This window comes from Monodon monoceros, unplaced genomic scaffold, assembly GCF_005190385.1.
Source record: "Monodon monoceros isolate NGI ecotype Baffin Bay Population unplaced genomic scaffold, NGI_Narwhal_1 Super_Scaffold_3, whole genome shotgun sequence".
In the NCBI taxonomy this organism is placed as follows: Eukaryota; Metazoa; Chordata; class Mammalia; order Artiodactyla; family Monodontidae; genus Monodon; species Monodon monoceros.
Window position 1 is genome coordinate 96,432,135 of NW_021703780.1, and position 17,602 is coordinate 96,449,736.

Sequence of the window (17,602 nt, forward strand, 5' to 3'; positions counted from 1 at the left end):
TTGGAACATATCATGGTGCCCCTAAAATAAGAAAGTACTCAGAAAAATGTTGGAGGTATGTCAAAAAGACACAGGAATCAATCTGAAGAAGTTCCCAATGGCCAAACCAGGGATAATTTGAACAGCAAAATAAATAATGATAGTACTGGATTGTGACCCCTAGAATAAACTAAGTACCCAGGAGTCCATACCTGAAATTAATAAAAATTGAAAAAATAAGTGGGTGTGACAGGGCAGCTCTTTCTTACAGAAAAATTCTAATTAGTAAATATAGAAGGAATGAAGAAAATATAAACCCATTAGGCAAACACCATAGGGATAATTGTTGCATGCAAGATCCACCAATGGATGATAAAATCAATGGGTAAAGGTTTGACTTGAAAGAGGATATTTTCATGATCTCAGAGTATCCTCCCCAAGATGGTTACCAGTTACAAAGGGAAACATGGTAACTTTATAGTGGAGAAAACTGGCATTCACCAACTTACCCAAATGATCAAGGTAAACATCTCCTGTACTAAGTTTTATTGACATCCTGTGTCCCCTTATATAATAAACTGAGAAAGACACAGTATCACTTCTATAGTTTTCTTGCCAAAAATATGCATAATCTCAGTTTAATAATGAGAACATCAGACAAACTCACATTGAGGAGCATTCTGCAGAATAATGACCAGTACTCATCAAAAGGCCATGGAAGACAGGAAAGGGCTGAGGAACTGTCACAGGATGGAGGAGACTAAAGACAGACAGCCATGAAGTGCAAAGTGGAATCCTGAATTGGATACTGGGACAGAATAAAGGACATAAGGAAGAAAACTGATGGCATATAAGTAAAGTCTGGAGCTTAATTAATAGTATTGTACCAATGTTAATTTCCTAGCTATTAAATATTAAATGCTTTACCCTAAAATCTGAAGCAAAGCAAAGATGTATGCTGTCTCCACTTCTATTCCATATAATACTGGAATTCCTAGAGAGTGTGATAAGGCAAGAAAAATAAAAATGATTAAGATTGGAAAGGAAGAATAAAAACTGTCTTCATTCATAAACATCATGATTGACCACATAGAGAAGGCCTAAGAAAACTACAGAAAATTACTAAGTGAATTTAGTAAGGTCACAGGATAAAAAGATAATAAACAAAAATCTATTGTATTGTGTATATGCTAGCAACAAATAATTGGAAAATTTTAAACTTCTGATTTTCACAAGACACAATTGAAAAAATGAAAAGGCAAGCCACAGACTTGGAGAAAATATTTATAATACTTCTCCCTCATAAAGGATTTATATCCCAGGGACTTCCCTGGTGGTCCAGTGGGTAAGACTCCAAGCTCCCAATGCACGGGGCCTGGGTTCGATTCCTGGTCGGGGAACTAGATCCCGCATGCATGCCGCAACTAAGAGCCTGCATGCTGCAGCTAAAGATCCCGCATGCCACACTAAGACCCAGTGCAGACTAAATAAATAAATACCAAAAAAAAATGTTTAGAAAGGATTTATATCCCAAATATGTTATAAAGAAGTCTCACAACTCAATAAAAAGGAGACAACCCAACCAAAATTGGCAAAGACTCAAGAGGCATTTCACAAAAGGAGATATATGAGTGGGCAATAAAGATATGTGAAGATACTCCACATCGTTAGTCATCAGGGAAATAGAAATTAAAAACAGAATGATAAAATAATACTTCAGGCCTACTATGTTTAAATTTAAAAGACTGACAACATCAGGGACTTCCCTGGTGGTCCAGTGGGTAAGACTCTGCATTCCCAATGCAGGGGGCCTGGTTTGATCCCTGGTCGGGGAACTAGATCCTGTGTGCATGCCACAACTAAGAGTTCGCATGCCAGAACTAAGAAGCCCGTATGCTGCAACTAAGAAGTCCACATGCCGCAACTAAGAAGTCTGCATGCTGCAACTAAAAGATCCCGCATGCCACAATGAAGATCCTGCATGCCACAACTAAGACCCAGCGCTGCGTGCATGCATGCATGCATGCATGAATAAATAAATAAATAAATAAATAAATAAATAAATAAATGACAACATCAAGTGTTGACAAGGATGTGGAGCCACTGGAACTCTCAAACAATGCTGGTAGGAATGTAAAATGGCACAGTTAACTTCGGAATTCAGTTGGGCATTTCTTAGAAAGTTAAACATATAATTACCATATGACCTGGTAATTCCAGGTAGGATGGATAAAGCTAATCTAAGGTGAAAAAATATCAGATCAGTTGTTGACCAGTGCAAAGACAGGGAATGAGGGTGGAGAGACTGCACAGGGGCCCTGGGTGATGATGGAAGTATTCTATAACTTGATTGCAGTGGTGGTTATCTGGGTGTATCCACTTTTCAAAAGTCATTGAGCTGTACACTTAAAATGAGTGCTTATTATAGGTAAATTAGACTTTAACAAGGCTGTTTTTAAGGTAGAAAACAATCAGAATGAATGTTTTTTGAACATTTACCTTTTTAAATGCTTTCCATATTCTGTATCATCGCACTGAATTCCCCAAACCACCCTATTAGGTAGGACTACATTGTTTCCATTTTCTAGCTGAGGAGACAGAGGTAGAGCTCACAGTAAAGAATGAGGATCTGAGCCCTTGACCACCGTGCTAGAGGGCTAGAACATCACAATCTCGCCCTTGACATTAATAAAGCTTATCCTGAGGATGTGCTAGCAAGCCCTTTACTGGGAGCAGCTAAGAGAAGTGAGTGTGGATCTGGGAAATGAGAGGAGACGCCCAAAGGAAGAGGTGGCCTGGGGGGACCAGCATTTGTCCAAGCCTGGACTTCTAAGTACTTACATAGGAATCATCGGGTGCCTGGTCCTTGCCTCACCCTAGACCGACTGAATTAGAATCCCTGGGGTGGGCCTGAGAGCCTGCATTTTAATAAGAATGTCCCCCTCCTACCCCCACCTACCCCAGTAGGAAGAGTAGAGACAGGTCTGTGCAGAGGAAGGTCTGGGTGTCAGACCAACCTGGGCTTGAATCTGACCCTTCCAGACCCTTGCTTCCCTCTCTCTGCCTCAGCTTGCTCATCTGTACAATGGGCATCATAATAGTACCAATAGCATGAGGTGGCTGGGAGATTACGTGATTTGAGTGAGAATTAGGCACAGCACCTGGCACAAAGGAAGCACTCAATACATGTTGGATTAAAATAACAATTGAATGCGGCATTGAACTCCACTCAGCACCTTTCTCTCTCCTTCCTCTCCAGGCCCCGGCCTGGCCTTTATCGCTTACCCCAAGGCCGTCACCATGATTCCCCTCTCCCCACTGTGGGCCACCTTGTTCTTCATGATGCTCATCTTCCTGGGCCTGGACAGCCAGGTAAGAGGGGAGCCCAGGCCGGAAGGGCAGGGAGCCAGGTATGTCGCTCTCCAGAACAGCTCTGAGACCTACACACCACGTCCTGGTCCTTGTCGTCAGAACCGCCCAGACCCTGAAGGACACGGAGATGTGGAAGAGCATCTTCTTCTTCCTTCCTTTATCTCTGGATTGGGGCCCCGTGTCATGCCGCTGGCGGCCACATGGGTCCTCGGTACCACCACCAGCTACCGCTGTCCCTGACATTCCACCTGCCTGCCTCTCTTCTCACTGTGGGCTTCTCCCGACCCACCCTGCACTTGGCAGCCCGCCTTCCTCCGTGAAGGCTGTAGAGTTAGAACTAGCAGTTTATCTGTGCATATTTTCCTTTCTCTCCACACGAGCACGTGCACTTACACCTTCTCACACTGTAAAACCCACCCAGCCCACCCTCCGACCCTCCTCCAATCCTCTCCTTGGTTTTCCTGCCAGAAACCTGTGGCCTCCAGTCTCTCTTCTGTCCCAGAAATCTGCCCCTTGCCCTGCTGCTCCATCGTGGCTGGGTTTCCTAAGAGCCCCAGAGAAGGTTTTCCAGCCAAAGCCAGGTGCTCTGCTGTCAGACAGGGGTCTCTTGGCGAGGTGCTGCCCACCCCCTACCGGTGACCTTGTGCGAGTCACGTAGCACCCAAGCCTGGTGGCTGGTGTGTGTGTCTATTCAGCCAAGTCCTATTTCTTCCCCTGGATGGTTTCTCAGAAACTGCTAAGCCGAGCTGCCGAAGCACCGGGTGTTTTTGCTGATAATCATCCCGTCCATTGTTGCGGGCAGAGGCCTCAGGAGGGATTGGCAGCTTGTGTGACAGTAACAGGCCCGCCTCTGCAGGGCGTGTGGGGTCTGGGCCTCGGCTCTGTGAGTCCCTGGGCTGAGCCAGGCCAGCATTAGGACGGAGACACTTGGTTTGCAAAGGGGAACTGGGGGCCCAGAGGTCTGGCCTGGATGGCTGCTCTGCTCACCCCCAGGTGTAAATGGCTTTGTGCCTGAGCTGTGTCCTCAGTTCTCAATCATGATAATGACATGGGCTGGGGGGGGTGTCCCATTTTGTTATCCTCATTTTGCAGAGGAAGAAAGTGAGGCTCAGAAATGCTGAGTGACTTGCTGGGACATGCACCCAGGTCTGTGTGCTTCTTAAGCACCTGCTCTGATGTCACTTCAGTTTAGGTGCTGGATCAACAGGCTCCCTGGAATCTCCTTCCTTCCCTGGGGACCCTGGAGAAAGGACGAGCATGGCCAGCCTTGCTGCAGAGGCAGGGCAGCCTGGAGGTTAGGAGTCTAGGTGTTGAAGCCAGACAGGGCTGGGTTTGAGTCCCAGCTGCACGACTCTGGCCAGCTGTGTGACTCTGGGCTAGTCACCTCACCTCTCTGTGCTACAGTCCCTTTGCACAATAAGGATAGAAATCCATACCCTAAGGAGGTGGACATGAACCAGAAAGGATTTGGAGCCAAAGAATGGCTCCAGGGAAGGGGGGGAGTGCCCCACAGAGGTGACAGCCAGCCTCTGGAACAAGATTGCCTGGTTCAAATTCTGGCCCTAATATGTTATACCTCTGATCTCAGGGAAAGTTGCTTACACCCCTGTGCTTCTGTGTCTTCATTTACAAAACGGGTAATAATAGGACCTAACACCTAGAGATTAAATAAATTAATATCTGTTAACTGCTTAGAACTGAGCCTGGCACACGACAAGCACCATGTGTTTGCCACTGTTGTTATTATTCATTTATTAAACATTTTCTGAGCATCTCCTCTGTGCCACTGGAAATAGATGAAAACGATGTGGCCGCTGCCCTCCAGGGTCTCACCTTCTTGCTAGGAGACAGGTCAACAGCAGTCACGGGCCCCACGAGATGAGGGATATGGACTAGAGGGAAGAGAGGGGAGATCTATTCTGCCCAAGTAGGAGGCAAGGAGGAGCAGCGAAGAAAAGGCTTATGCAGGAGGTCTGCCCACAGTGCTGGGATAACCCGGGCAGGGGGTTAGGGGTGTGCTGGGATATTTGGGCTGGGTGTTGATGGGTGAGTAGGAGTGTAACTTAGCCCATACCCAATCCTGTCTCAGCATGGCGGGACACAGATGCCTAGTGGCTCAGGCTCTGCCGTTGAAGCCTGCCCAGCCCAAACGCAAGAGCTGGGTGTTAGCTCACCTGACTGCCCTCCCCCCAGCAGAGGGTCACTTGCCCACCAGAAGCAAAGGACAGGGGAAATGTCACAGGCCTGGAGGACAAAGCAAGTCAAGTCCCACCCACAGACCAGAGCCTGCCAGCAGCAGAGCCCTCAGCTCTCAGGACAGTTACAGGGATTCCCATCTTGCTTCCCAGGCAGAGGCTGGGTCTCATTTAAGTCGTTGACCCCAGAACAGGGCCCAGCACATAGGCACGTGATAGGCAGCTTGGGGGGGATAAGGAATTCTAGAGTCAGGAGACCTCATTTCAAGTCCTGACCCTGCCACTTCCTTGCTGAGAGACTTTGGGCAGGTCGCTTTCCGTCTCTGAACCTTAGGGTCCTCGTGTGTTAAATGGGCCCGCCTGAGTTCTGTAAACACCGGGATTATTGTTTTTATTCTTGGGTCCTCCATCAGGGTAAGTGTGGGAATGAAGGTGAGACCCAGTGGAAAGGAAGCCCAGGGTTTAAGGCTGCTCTGCTTGCCTGGAGCCAGGGCCAGTAAGAACGGCCTTTCTCTTGGGTTTCACACCATCATTTCTACCCTGTCCAGTTTGTGTGTGTGGAAAGCCTGGTGACCGCTGTGGTGGACATGTACCCCAAAGTCTTCCGGAGGGGCTATCGGCGGGAGCTGCTCATCCTGGCCCTGTCAGTCACCTCCTATTTTCTGGGCCTCGTGATGTTAACGGAGGTGAGTGATAAGGATACAGGTAAGTGATGTGAACAGGGTAGGGCAAGGGTTAAGCGCCTGGGCTTTGGGTTAGCGGATCTGACATTGACTAGCTGTGTGACCCTGGCTCCAGGTCCAGCACTTCTCGGGGACTCCGTGTTCTTATGTTTGTAATGGGTTGTTGTGAGACTCCATGGACATTTTCATTAAGCCTTTAGCACAGTGACCTGCATGTGTAAGTGCTCAGCTCAAGGTCTCCACTTCACTGCCAGAAGGAATAAAACTCCCAGAGGGAAAGGCTGGGTTTACCTGGTCATCGTGAACGTCCGGATGCCGGGGCCACCCCTTTTAGTAACTTCTGGGTGAAGGGGACAGTGTCAGCTACGGAACCCTCAACTAGTTACTATTATCGGCCTCAAGTTCAGAGGAGGCTTTTCTGGGGCATCACTGAGAATAGGCATGAGGAATTGGGCACCTTCAGGCACTGTGTGTTCCCGCCCCAGCCCTTCATGTGTACCCTCTTCTTGTCTCTGCCTGGGGTCAGGAGGGGCTCATCATGACCCTAAATTAAGACTGTCTCATAAAGCCATGTTTCTCTTCGCTCCTGCAGCCATCCTGTCAAATAAATACTTTCTTAAGTACCTTGGGAAGGTGTGATTAGATATCTTCTTATCCACACTCAGAAAATTAATTAATTTTAAAAGCCACCAAAAAGTCTAAAAACTGTTGTCTAGGGACAAGACGAGGTTTTGTAAGAAACATGGAAAGAAATGAGGGAATTCAGAATCTGTCAAAGCAGCTGATATGGTACTGAAGTCGGTCTGTTGATTGTCATCCTCCACTTCTCAGTTCAAATGCCACCTCCTCCTGGAAGCCACCTCTGCTTTCCTTCCCACTCAGGACTTCATTCTAAGCTCAACTCAGCCTCCCTCTGGCCATTACAATGACCTGTCTGTTCACCTGCTGCCCCCACCAGGCCCCGAGGTCCTCAAGAACAGGAGCTGACCTTGACCTGCTCTGCACCCTTGGGACCTGGCATGGGGTGCGCTCTGGGGCGTGGTGGCTGGTGTTATTACTGCTCCTAGTCATTGTCACATTAATGGGAGTGATAATCAGCATTTGAGCAAATGAATGGTGAAGCACTTCCCGTTTCCTCCTCTGCTCTCCCCACACAGAGAACCAAGGAGGCAGTGAGCAGGGCCTCATTAAGTGCTGATTAATTAGGCAAAGTAGAGTCTTTTGTCACGCACAAATTGGGGGGTTAACCTGATGCCTTAAAAAGGCTGGTGGCACTACAAGAAGAGAAGGCATTGGCCGGCGTCCCCGGCTTGCAGCAGGCAGGTAGAGCGCCCTCCTGGACACCGGCCCTGGGTGCCCTGCTCACAGAGCCTTCCAGCCCACCCTCCTCCAGGCCTCGGGTCTGCCCCGGGGCACCTGGGGCCCCAGCCCATGAGGGAGCCAGCGCTGTGTCTGCCCAGGACCAGCGTGTCCTTGAGTGATCACACCGGGAAGTTCAAGCTGCCAAATGGGCCCTGTCGGCCTCAGTAATTGCTGGCAGGATCTTCTCCCTCATTTAAACACATTTAAAGCTCTGCTCTAGGGAAAAACCAGTCCGCAAATATCTGATCTTCCGCTGAGGCAGTGTGAAGGGCACGGGCTCTGCAGCCGGACACTTGGGATCAGTCCTCAGCCCCACGGCTGGGCAGCTGTGTGACCTGTGGCGCGTATTCTCACTGGCCCGGGCCTCGGGTTCCCCAACGTGAGCACTGAGTTTAACTGTAGCACCTGCCCTGTGATCACACTGTGAAGGAACAGCTAGACTGAGACCTGGGACCAGGTACCACAGAGCTGGCACGTGGAGAGCACTGCGTTAAGGCTTCCTTCTGGGTTATTTTAATGTATGATGTTTGTGGAAGGAGACCCTCGGGAGAGCAATTAGGAGGGCAGTCCTGGGTTTAACTCAGAAAGCTCCTTACGTTCAGAGACCCGAACGCCTGCCATATCTGTCACAGACAGGAGGCCCCAGACCAGATACGGCCCAGCGATCCATGTTGTTTCCCCCTCACTGTGATTTTTTAAGAAGACGAAGTGGTTACCAAAATTAAAGAGAAAGATTTCTCAAGAAAATTTGGATTTGGGGCATCTTCCAGAAAATCTGCAGACCTGGCTGCCCAGGCCTACGTCCCCCAGCAGCAATCGACTGGAGTTGTGTGGCCACGTGGGGCCTATGCTCTCCAGTTAGCCACAGTCCCCACCACTCCCTGCTGTCACACACTAGGACCACTTGGACTCAGCACTGAGATGTTGCCCCTGATCTAGTTGAAGAGATGAATGAGGAAACAAATAGTCCCAGGGTGTGTGGTCTTTCACATGACAGAAGGAGGCCCGGGGGCTTGGGGAACACAGAGAAGAAGCTTAGTCCCAAGAGGTCCCCGTGGCAGACACATAAGGAGGCTGTCCAGGCTTCATCCTGGCCTCTTAACCCCTGTCCTTTCCTGGCATTTGGAACACCTCCCCCAACCCGACCCTCTCTCCCTTTTGTACTTTTATTTCTGCTGCTTTTGATTGTCCTGCTAAGGACTCTCATTGTGTTGTAGGATTTTCTTTACGGATCCCAACCCTTCTCACACCTGCATCTGGCCTCCCCCCCTCTGCCCACCCAGACGCCTCCCCTGCCTCCCAGGGATCCTTCCAGAGCACCTTGACCAGCCAAGCTTGCAGCCCCTTGGCCTTCCACTGAACGGAATCGTCAGAGATTTGCATATCACAGAGCTGGCCCACTTTGTTCCTGCATCCCACAACGATTGCGCACCTACTGTGTGCCGAGTCTTTGGCCAGAAACAAGGGCACAGCTGTGGACAAGCCATTCAGAGTCCCTCCCCAATGGGGCACTCACTCTATATGATTCAATTTGCACTTATGGGGACATACTGCAAGCTGGGCCCTGCGCTGAGGGTGGGAGACACACAGAGGACCAGTGCGGGGGCCTTCCCAGCAGGAGCTCAGAGCTAACAGAGTAGCTGATGGCAGAACACTTTTTTTTTTTAAACTATGAATCCTTAAAATGTGCTCTGGAGGCCCAAAGAAAGAACGAGGCTGTCAGGGAGGGCTGCTTGGAGGAGGTGACATTTGAGATGAGCTTTGAAGGAACTTACCCAGTGAAAGGGAATAGCATGTGCAAAGGCACAGCAGTGAGACAGTCCCTTGGTGTGTCCAGGAGGGAGCATGTTGAGGGGGACTGTGGGAAGGGGAGCTGAGGCCCAGTGAGGAGGGCAGCCCTGACTGGAAGGCTGAAGGAAGCCAAGGTGTAATTGTAAACTGTAGGGTGACATGGTTGGATTTGCAGGTTGGAAAGGTCCCTGTGAAAGCTGGTGTGTGGAAGGGTAGGAGAGGGAGGCTGGAGGCAGGGAGGCCAGTGGGGAGGCTGTCACTGCCACCTGGAGAGAGGTGCTGAGCCTTCCCAACCTCCAGTCTCTGGTCTTCTGTGTTGTCTCTGATGTTTGGGGAGCAGGGACAAGACAAACCATGGCAATCTCAGCAACCCCCAGAGGGTGGTCTTAGGGGGCACCCAGGTGTGGTGGGCGCAGTGTTCCAGGACCCTGGGGAGACCAGTCTGTCCTGGTGGAAGTGAGTCCCGGCTGGTGGTAGCCACAGGGCAGAGAGCCCTTCTCAAGGCCAGCTGGCTGACCCTGCTCTCCAGGTGTCTGTCCCTGTGTCCATACTTCTGTCCTCTCACTCCCCAGGGTGGCATGTACATCTTCCAGCTCTTTGACGCCTACGCCGCCAGTGGGATGTGCCTTCTCTTTGTGGCCGTCTTTGAATGCATCTGCATCGGCTGGGTGTACGGTGAGTAGAGGCTGAGCCCTCGCACACCCCAGAGGCCACCATGGTGCCCAGCACATGGGCACACGGGACCCGGCTGAGCCTGGGTTCCCTGTGGCTGGTCTCCATCTGCATCAACCTCTTCGTCCTCCCCTCAGGGACTTCTTGTCCTTTCCCACTTGTCGGGAGACCCTCCTGCTTTTATATCCCTGCAGCAGAGGGAGGGGTTCCAGGCTCGGACACTGTGACCTTGATTCTGTCCTTCTGCCCCTGATGCTCAGTTTTCCCATCTGCAAAATGGAGTAGTGTCTCCGAGCAGGAGGTAGTGTAGGCAAAGCAGGCAGCCCAGTGCCTGGCCCTCAGTCAGCACATGCCTTCTGGTTCCCCAAACCATATGAGTGCATGAGGGTTGCTGGTCTCAATGATGATGCACACTCCCAAGTGTGGTTCGGGAATAGACACCCCACAGGCCACCCGTCCGGCCCTCACCTTCAGAGCCCTGACCCCTGCCCCCGTGCAGGTCAGCCAGCCCCTGGCCCTGACTCAAAGGGACCACCTTCCTCCTTTCCCCCAGAAACTCCTGCCCGTTTCCTGGACCTCACTGCCCAAGGTCAGAAGGGGTCTTCCCAATATTGAACCAGAGTCCCTTCTACTGCAGTTTATCCTGACACCTCACATATGTTACACCTTGGTAGTTTTTAAGCGGTAAATAGGGTTCCTGCCGCAATTTGTCTTGGGCTGGGGAAACCAGACACTCATAGCCTTCCCTCTGAGTCTTGTACAGAAATCTTCTGGGGTGTGTGTGCCCGTCTTCTTTATTCTGGACAGGAAGCAACCGCTTCTATGATAACATCGAAGACATGATTGGCTACCGGCCGTTGTCACTCATCCAATGGTGCTGGAAAGTCGTGACCCCCGGGATCTGTGCGGTAAGGGCCCTGCCGGGAGCCGCCTGCATCCCACCCACCCACGTACTTCTGCACCCCAGAGCCCAGACCTGGCTGAGGCCGAGACTGAGGAGGTGATGTCCCCCTGGGGACCCTCTGTGCCCTCAGAAGGTCCGAGGCACCTGACACTTTTCAAAGCCGGCATTGTGGGGACAGTCTCTGGGCTTGGCCAGGGGGCCTCACTAGGACCCCAGCCCTGCAACCAGCTTGCTGTGTGATTGTGAGCAAATGACCTCCCTTTTTGGGACCTCAGGTTCTATGCCTGCATATGTATAGAAGGCGGCTGGGACCTGCCTCTGCGGGGGCCGAGGGTCCCGTGAAAGGCATTTGGCTCTGCTGTTCACAGTGAAGCAGCAGTGTGAGGGTGACGAGGGGCTCACGCTCTGCCCCTCACATCAGACCGGGAGAGGCCTTTGTGAGAGGATGTTTAATTAAAAAAACAAACTCCCTGCTCTTCACCCAGTTCTTGGCACTGGAAGTATCTCAGAGCATCTTCACAAACCATCTTAGTTCTGAAAGGCAGCTTTGAAACCAGCCCTGAGAAGTAGCTAGGAAAAAATAATAATTCCTGACTGGGCAGAGGCTGGGGATGAGGCTCCTGGGGGTCGGGGAGGGTCTCCTGGGATCTGTGGGGGTCAGTTCCCCGTGTTTCTCGCTGTGGACCCAGCAGGGCCTCACCTCTCCAAGGCCGCCACATGGGGTTGACGGTCTCCCCTGCTGGCTGCCCGCACGCAGGCTGAGGGCCGCCCCAGGGACCTTTCCCCGTCTCCCCGCAGGGCATCTTCATCTTCTTCCTGGTCAAGTACAAGCCCCTCAAGTACAACAACATCTACACCTACCCCGCCTGGGGCTATGGCATTGGCTGGCTCATGGCCCTGTCCTCCATGCTCTGCATCCCGCTCTGGGTCTTCATCAAGGTGTGGAAGACGGAGGGGACGCTGCCGGAGGTGAGCAGCCTGGGAGGAGGGGTCAGGAAGGGCGGCTCAGAGGTGGGGGGTACAGCTCAGGGCAGGGCTGGCAGTGCTGGGAGGACTGGTGAGTGTGGGCACAGCCATAGGCACGTCTGGGTCCCCGCTTCCTCATCTGGGCAATGGGTGTGATGAGAACGTGCCCCACGTGTCTCCCAGGGAAGCCTGGCCAACTCCTCCCTGGCGGGTATTCATCAGTACTGCTGTGCTGAAGCCTCGGGGTTGAGACGTTTTCCCTGAGCTCAGCCTCAGTTTCCTCATCTGTAGAATGGGTCAACAGCAGTCCCTCACTTACAGAGGTCGTTTGAGGACTCAGTGAGTATGCAGAGGGAAAGCGCTTAGACCAGGACCTGGGAGAGAGAGAGAGACCAAGTGTTAGCTCTTACTGCTCTGTTGATTCTGTTCATTAAGGACCCCATTCCCAGGGCACAGGGAGAGGGTCTGACATTTGTGGAACATCTATCCTGTGTCGTCGCTGTGCCAAGCTCTCTTGGTGCTGCATCTCCTCTAGACCTCAGAGAAATTAAGTCATTCGCCTAGGATCACACAGCCAAAAATTAGCAAACCAAAATTTTTTAACAGTCTTATTGAGGTATGTTTTCTGTATCATATCATAAAATTCACCCATTTCAGGTATACAATTCAGTGGGGTTTTTTTTAGTAACTTTCTGTGTAGTGCAGTCATCACCATAAATCAGTTTGCAAATATTTGTATTTATTTATTTTATTTATTTATTTTTAAGATCCCTGGTGCCCATTCCCAGTAAGCCCTGTTCCCAAGCCCAGACACGCACAAATCTGTCTCTGTGTGTGTGCCTCTTATGGTCGTTTCCTGCCAGTGGAATCTGCAGTATGTGGTCTCTTGGTAGCAGAGTGAATTCGGATCCCAACCCGTCATACCCCCCCACCCACTCTCTCTTCACTCTCCTTTCCCACCCGCTGGCAGATCAGAAGGTCTGAGTCAGCTTCTCAGCCATTTTGCAAACTGTCTGCTGTGTGCCATACGCTGCTCTAAGCCGTCTACAAGCACTAGGCCACTGAATCCTCACAGCAGTCCTGTGAGGTGGAGGAGCTTCCTGTCCCCATGTCACAGGTGAGGAAGCTGAGCACAGAGAAGTGAAGCAAGTTACCCAAGGGCACACAGCCTCTGAGTGACAGAGCAGGTACCCTGTGCCCCCGCCCCCGCCTCGTTCTTGCCCCAACGCAGCACCCCAGGGCTCTCGGGGCTGACCTGCGTCTCACAAGCATGCGGCCTGTGTGCAGACACGCACAGGCAAGAGCCAGCTCTCCTGCCCACCCAGGGGCCTGAGCTCCAGAAAAGCCAACATCCAGCCAGGAGGGGCAGGCTGAGAGGGAAGGTCCCTTTCTCCAGCCTGCTCGTGCCCTCAAGCAAGTCAGGGTCCTCCGCTCCTGCAGGGAATGTAGGTCAAGGGCAGTTGTTAATTCTGGTTTGGGACCAGACGTGTCCAGAGGAGAGCAGCCCTGGAGCCCTAACCCCTTGGCCATGGCAGGCCCCTGCCAGTTAGTTCACCTCCCTCCATTTCCAGAAGGTTCTGCCCGCTGATGGGAAGGATCTGGAAGGAAAAATGGGGTCAGAGAATTGCTGTGAGGATGGGTAGTCTGTGCTAAGAGCTGTGGATGGGTCAACAAATCTGAGGCCACCTCATGACAACGCTAGAGGCAGGTGCCACTGTGACCCCCTTGGACAGATGAGGGAACGAGACACAGAGGGTTAAGTTCTTGCCCCAGTTAAGTGGTGGGACTGGGACTCAAGCCCAGGTGTCTGGTTCCAGAGCCCATGCTCCCAGCGCCTGTCCTGTGTCAAGAGCCTAACACCATGCCTGGCACCCAGGAGGTGCTCGGCATTGCCGAGGGGTGGGCGGGGGTGCGGGAGCTGCCTGTTAATCCCATCCGGGCAGGATAGGTCCAGCCTCTCTCAGGCACGGCAGGATCTGAAAGAGAAAACAGAACCTTGATCATAAGAAACCAGCCACCCCAAAGTCTTCCCAGCCTTCCTGGGGAGAAGGTTTATGCCCAGGAAAGGCCTCCCAAATCCTGGCCTGATGTCTTCTGGAGGTGCACATGAGGCTGAGGTGTGGGACCCGAGGCTGGGCCGAGGGGGCAGGAGCGTGTGTCCAGGATCTGCCCATGGCCTCCACTCCCTCATCGGTAGAGTAGACGATGGCCACCCTGTCTGCGTCCGGCCCAGAGCCGGCCACTCTGCCAGGCGGCGTGAGGCTGTGGCCTTAGGGATAACGTTTCCGTCTTCAGACACACACCGCCTGTTCCCCTGGATGGGGGAGCGTGATGACAGCCTTTTGTGGGAAACGTACCTGTTTATCCAGCGATCATTATATGAACGGCTCTGGAGGTGCCGTAGCTCATCCTCACAGCAGCCCTTCGGGCAGGTACTCCTATCCCATTTCACAGATGGGAAAACACAGCCCAGAGATGTTAGGTGACTTGCCCCACATGTAGTGAGGCTAAGCAGCGGCTCACACCCCAGCTTCTCTGTCTCCACGGGAGGAGGGATGCAGCAAGCAGCCCTGGGTACAGCTCTCACGTCCTGGCCACCTGCAGCGGGCCAGGTACAGGGTGGGCACTTTCGCTCACTGTCTCCTTACTCCTCATCCAGTGATGGCAGTGGGTACCCCGGTGTCCCCATGTCTGGGGGTGGGGGCGGGAAACGGAGACCCGGAGGTCCACGCATCGTCCAGGACAGAGCTCTGAGTGGCAGGGCTGGGGCTGGTGGCTTCACTGCCCCGAGGTGTCCACCGTGCCGTTGGGAGGTGCCAAGGCAGGCCCAGGACCCTGGCAGCCACTCTCAGACAGCTCTTTTCCTCTCCAACCACGTAGAAATTCCAGAAGTTGACGACCCCCAGCGCCGATCTGAGCACGCGGGGCAAGCTTGGGGCAGGCCCACGGACGGTGATGGTTAATGACTGTGACGCCAAACTCAAGGGTGATGGGACCATTGCAGCTATCACAGAGAAGGAGACGCACTTCTGAGCGCCCCTGCCGCCTTGATGCCTCTTCCGCTCCTCGCCCGCCCCGTCTCCGCCGTCCCCGCCGTCCCCGCCGTCCCCGCCCTGTGTACAAATGAATACCTGAACCACGTACTTCACCTAATGGTAGAGGCTTGCTCGTTTTGCACAGGATTTATTAACAAGTTAATTTTAAGGTGGCCGCACCCACTCTGGTTTCAAGTCACATCCCCTCCTCGCCCCCCAGTTGCCATGTGAGTAACAATACGAAGAGATAATCCTGTACAGGGACTAGTATCGTCCTCTTGTGCTAGGACGCTTTTAACCAGCATTTTCTAGGGGTTAGGAAGTTGTATCATAGGGTCAGACTTTTATACTCGGGCTGTGGGGCAGGTGGGCGGGAGCAATGCCTGTCCCACTCCGTCAGCCTTTGAACTGACCGGTTCGTGTCCCACCTTTGTCCCTGACTGCGCAGCTGCCCTTCCTCCGTGCTGCCATGCCTCCCCTTCAGCCCGTCCCTTTCCCATCCCCAGCTTCCTAGAGGTGGGTTTGCAGACAGCAAGGCTGTGTCAGAGAAGAAGTCCCAGCAGACTCAGGACTCTTGGGTGGCAGGCCCTCCTCTTCCCTGGTCCCACCGTGTGATCTGGGGCACTTCCCTCCCCTCTCGCGTGTCCCCAGTGGGGCAGGCTGGATCAGGTGACCTCTGAGGTTCTGCCCACCTGGCTTCATCTCTTGGGGACACTCTGCGTGCCTCCTTGGCTTGCAGACCCGCTGTTGATCTCGGGTTCTTCTGAAGACTTGCAGGTGGGCAGCCCCTCGCCTCTCACCCCCTTATTTAAAGTCAAGTTTATCATGGAAACTTTGTGGTTTGATTTCATCCATGAGCATTCCCATCCTTGAGACCAGCCATGTCCTCGGCCCTGTGGCAGGGCTCCTCCTGGCCGTCTGCTCGCACACTCCGCTCTGCCTCTCTGTCCTCCTCAGCAGGGCTGGCTGGAGTTGCCTGTGCGCTGGTTCTCGGGCCCGGGCAGCAGCCTCTATTCTGCTTGCGGCTGTCTGTCCTGCCACCGCCCCCACCGGGATCTGCATTGTAGGACCTTCCAGCAGCCTCCACGGAGGGAGCTGTGGTCGGGCCTGGAGCCTGGTTTCCTCCTCCAGCCCCTTCTTTGTCCCTGCCTCATTTGGTCCCTCTCGGTGTCGCCCCTGCCCTCCTCCCTCTCCTGCCATCCTGTGACCTCCAGTCCCTCCCCATCCCTTCCTGTCACCAGCAGAACCCTGGAATTTTCACAAGGCTTCTTCCCTATCTTTTTCCCAGGAGCCAACCCACCTGCCTCCCTGGCCAGGGAGCTGAGAAGCCTCAGCCTCACTGATGGGGAGATGGGGGCTCCCACCGGTCCCTCGGTACAGCCCTAGGGTCTGGGGAGGTGGCTGGTGCCGCGCCAGGCCTCCCTGCTGACCCCTCTCTTCTTTAATTGGATTTGACGGCAAGCCTCTGCCTTGGATCTGGAGTTATTTGGGGACAGGGAAGGTGCATTCTTTATCCTTTTCCTTTATGTTCCCTATCTTATTCGGTGGAAATGCGAGTGTCCTCCAAACAGAGGATTTAGTTTCCTGTAATAAACCTGCGTGTTTGATTGGCCCAAATGCCCAGCTTCTCTGCCCCGGCCAGCCCCCATCTGAAGCCCGCGTTTGCTAAGAGGGATGCCAAGCGCCCCCTAGGCAAGTCGGGATGAGCTGTCTGCTCCGGTGGACCCAGGAAATGGATGCAGGAAGACCGGGGCTCCGGCTGAGCCCCTGCCTGTGTCCATCGTCGTCTGCTTTTCTCCCAACAGGTCGGGGAGGGGTCTCCCCACTGCTGCTGCTACCGGTTCTCCACCAACCACTGTCACCAGTGCACAGCCCCACGGCCTAGCTGGGGACAAGCCGCATTGTACTTGTGGCACTTAACACTTCACTTACTTCACGGGACTCATGGTGCCGGGCGGAGGGAGGGTTTTTGTTCTTTGCTTTTTGTAATTTCCTACTAGTATTTGGGTAACTTTGGGGGGCGGGGAGGGAAATGCGGGGGCAGGCGAAACGTCATTGCAGTGACTTTTTTGATATTCATTAGAAACAATACATCCTTTCTGAAATATTTACAGTATTATTAAAAAATGAAAAAGGTTGTACTGTTTTGCATAATGAACGTTTTTATTGGGTATTCAAAGGGTACACGATTGTCAACTTACTCATTTTTAAAAATTAAAGAAGTGAACAAACTCTCTGTGGCTGTTCCTGGCAGAGTGGTATTCATCGGGTGGTTCTTCCTGTTTTATTACTTCCGTGATATTCCTGCCAAACCATCTTGGCATTTGGAGGTTGCTGTTTCAACGGGGGATTACAAGTTAGAAACACCCAGGGCTGTTTCAGGAGCCCACACTGCCTTTCATGTGATCCCCATGCACTGAATGTCTACTGTGTGCTAAGTGCTTTACAAAATTTCTCTCTTTAAATCCTACCACAACCCCACTTTATTTGTCTATTACTTCCCCTGCTTTACAGACAGGGGAAATTGAGGCACAGAAAAGTCAAGCCATGTGCCCAGAGCCTCACAGCTAGTAAATAGCTGGACCAGAAAGAGAAGTCAGCTCTGTCTGAATCCAAAGCCCAGTCCCCTTATCACTACACCTT

At 52.5% G+C, this 17,602-nt stretch overlaps 1 protein-coding gene across 4 annotated transcripts in view; it reads left to right on the forward strand.

Annotated features, from left to right (window-relative positions):
- SLC6A11 (solute carrier family 6 member 11) overlaps positions 1 to 17,203 on the forward strand; it is a 121,450-nt gene extending 104,247 nt beyond the window's left edge. The window contains exons 9-16 of one of the 4 annotated variants that reach the window (XR_003796602.1): positions 3,239 to 3,351; positions 6,095 to 6,232; positions 9,955 to 10,057; positions 10,862 to 10,962; positions 11,757 to 11,927; positions 12,895 to 13,041; positions 14,220 to 14,356; positions 14,805 to 14,862. Coding sequence is in view for 2 of the 4 variants with exons in the window: in XM_029242110.1 (XP_029097943.1) it covers positions 3,239 to 3,351; positions 6,095 to 6,232; positions 9,955 to 10,057; positions 10,862 to 10,962; positions 11,757 to 11,927; positions 14,220 to 14,356; positions 14,805 to 14,820 (779 nt within the window). In the remaining 2 variants the exon portion in view is untranslated. Of the gene's footprint in view, positions 1 to 3,238; positions 3,352 to 6,094; positions 6,233 to 9,954; positions 10,058 to 10,861; positions 10,963 to 11,756; positions 11,928 to 12,894; positions 13,042 to 14,219; positions 14,357 to 14,804 lie in introns of all 4 variants that reach the window. The other 3 variants (XR_003796603.1, XM_029242110.1, XM_029242109.1) reach the window with 3 other exon arrangements.
- Positions 17,204 to 17,602: the final 399 nt, after the last annotated feature.